Source organism: Trichechus manatus, unplaced genomic scaffold, assembly GCF_000243295.1.
Source record: "Trichechus manatus latirostris isolate Lorelei unplaced genomic scaffold, TriManLat1.0 scaffold00073, whole genome shotgun sequence".
Taxonomy (NCBI): Eukaryota; Metazoa; Chordata; class Mammalia; order Sirenia; family Trichechidae; genus Trichechus; species Trichechus manatus.
Genome location: NW_004444009.1, coordinates 6,101,279 through 6,102,242, shown reverse-complemented (window position 1 = coordinate 6,102,242; position 964 = coordinate 6,101,279). Strand labels below are relative to the sequence as shown.

Genomic DNA, 964 nt, shown 5'->3' with positions numbered 1-964 from the left:
TGTCTTTGAGGGCAAGATCATCTTCGTCTCTTCACCCCCTATAGCTAGCATAGTGCATGGCATATAGTGATTGCTTAATAAGTACATACTGAATGAGTGAATAAATGACATAACAACCATGGTATTTTCTCAGTTTGAAAAACCTGTTTTCATTGAATTAGCCAAGAAATAGGAGATTGCTTCAACCAGGACATTAAGGCCTAGCAGAGAGAGAAGCTTTGAGGCCTTCTAACCTTACTGAGATGGAACTTTTTAGGTGAAAGCTGGATCTCTGTACTTTTTGGATAAGGGATATCTTTTGCTTATTTTGGCCTTTCTGTGTTAGCTTTGGAAAGAAAGAAAAAGCCAATTTGAGTCACATCATTTTAAATGGATACATATTTAGTTAAAATTGTTTGGGTACCTTAAACATAGGGTTCTTGTCTGAACCTAAGAAAACCTAAATAAATGAAGAAATTCTATTAAAAACTAAAGCATAGTAGAAGTTTGAATATGTTATTAGATATACTGCCTTGGGTTTTTTACTGTTTGCTTGTTTATTTGTTATTTAGATTTGTTTGTGAGAGAACAGTAGAAGAGAAGATACTGCAGCTCCAAGAAAAAAAGAAAAATTTGGCCAAACAGGTCCTTTCGGGATCGGGAGAATCTGTCACCAAGCTCACTTTGGCTGATCTCAAAGTCCTTTTTGGCATCTAACCACCTGTTTATGGGGCTCAGAATAGCGCCACCATTGGTTTGTGTTAGGACTTGGGAATAACAACCTAACCATGGTCCTTGTGCTTTATTCTTGGCATTCTATTTAACCGTCAAACCTTATGCCCTCCTCAGAGAGGCCTAATCTTGCCCCCAGAATTGAAGATCTGTTGTCATGTTAATCAGTTGGTTATTTAATGAGTGGCAGATAAAAGAAAGTGCTCTGGAGTTAGATGATTTTGGAAAACAAGTCTGGCAGAGTTGTATATCA

The 964-nt window shown here is 37.2% G+C and overlaps 1 protein-coding gene across 2 annotated transcripts in view; it reads left to right on the top strand.

Annotated features, from left to right (window-relative positions):
* LOC111821250 (transcription termination factor 2-like) overlaps positions 1 to 952 on the top strand; it is a 7,102-nt gene extending 6,150 nt beyond the window's left edge. For both annotated transcript variants that reach the window (XM_023734879.1, XM_023734878.1), the window contains one exon: positions 552 to 952. In XM_023734879.1, coding sequence (XP_023590647.1) covers positions 552 to 696 — 145 coding nt within the window. In that variant the 3' untranslated portion in view covers positions 697 to 952. The remainder of the gene's footprint in view (positions 1 to 551) is intronic.
* The last annotated feature ends 12 nt before the right edge of the window (positions 953 to 964 follow it).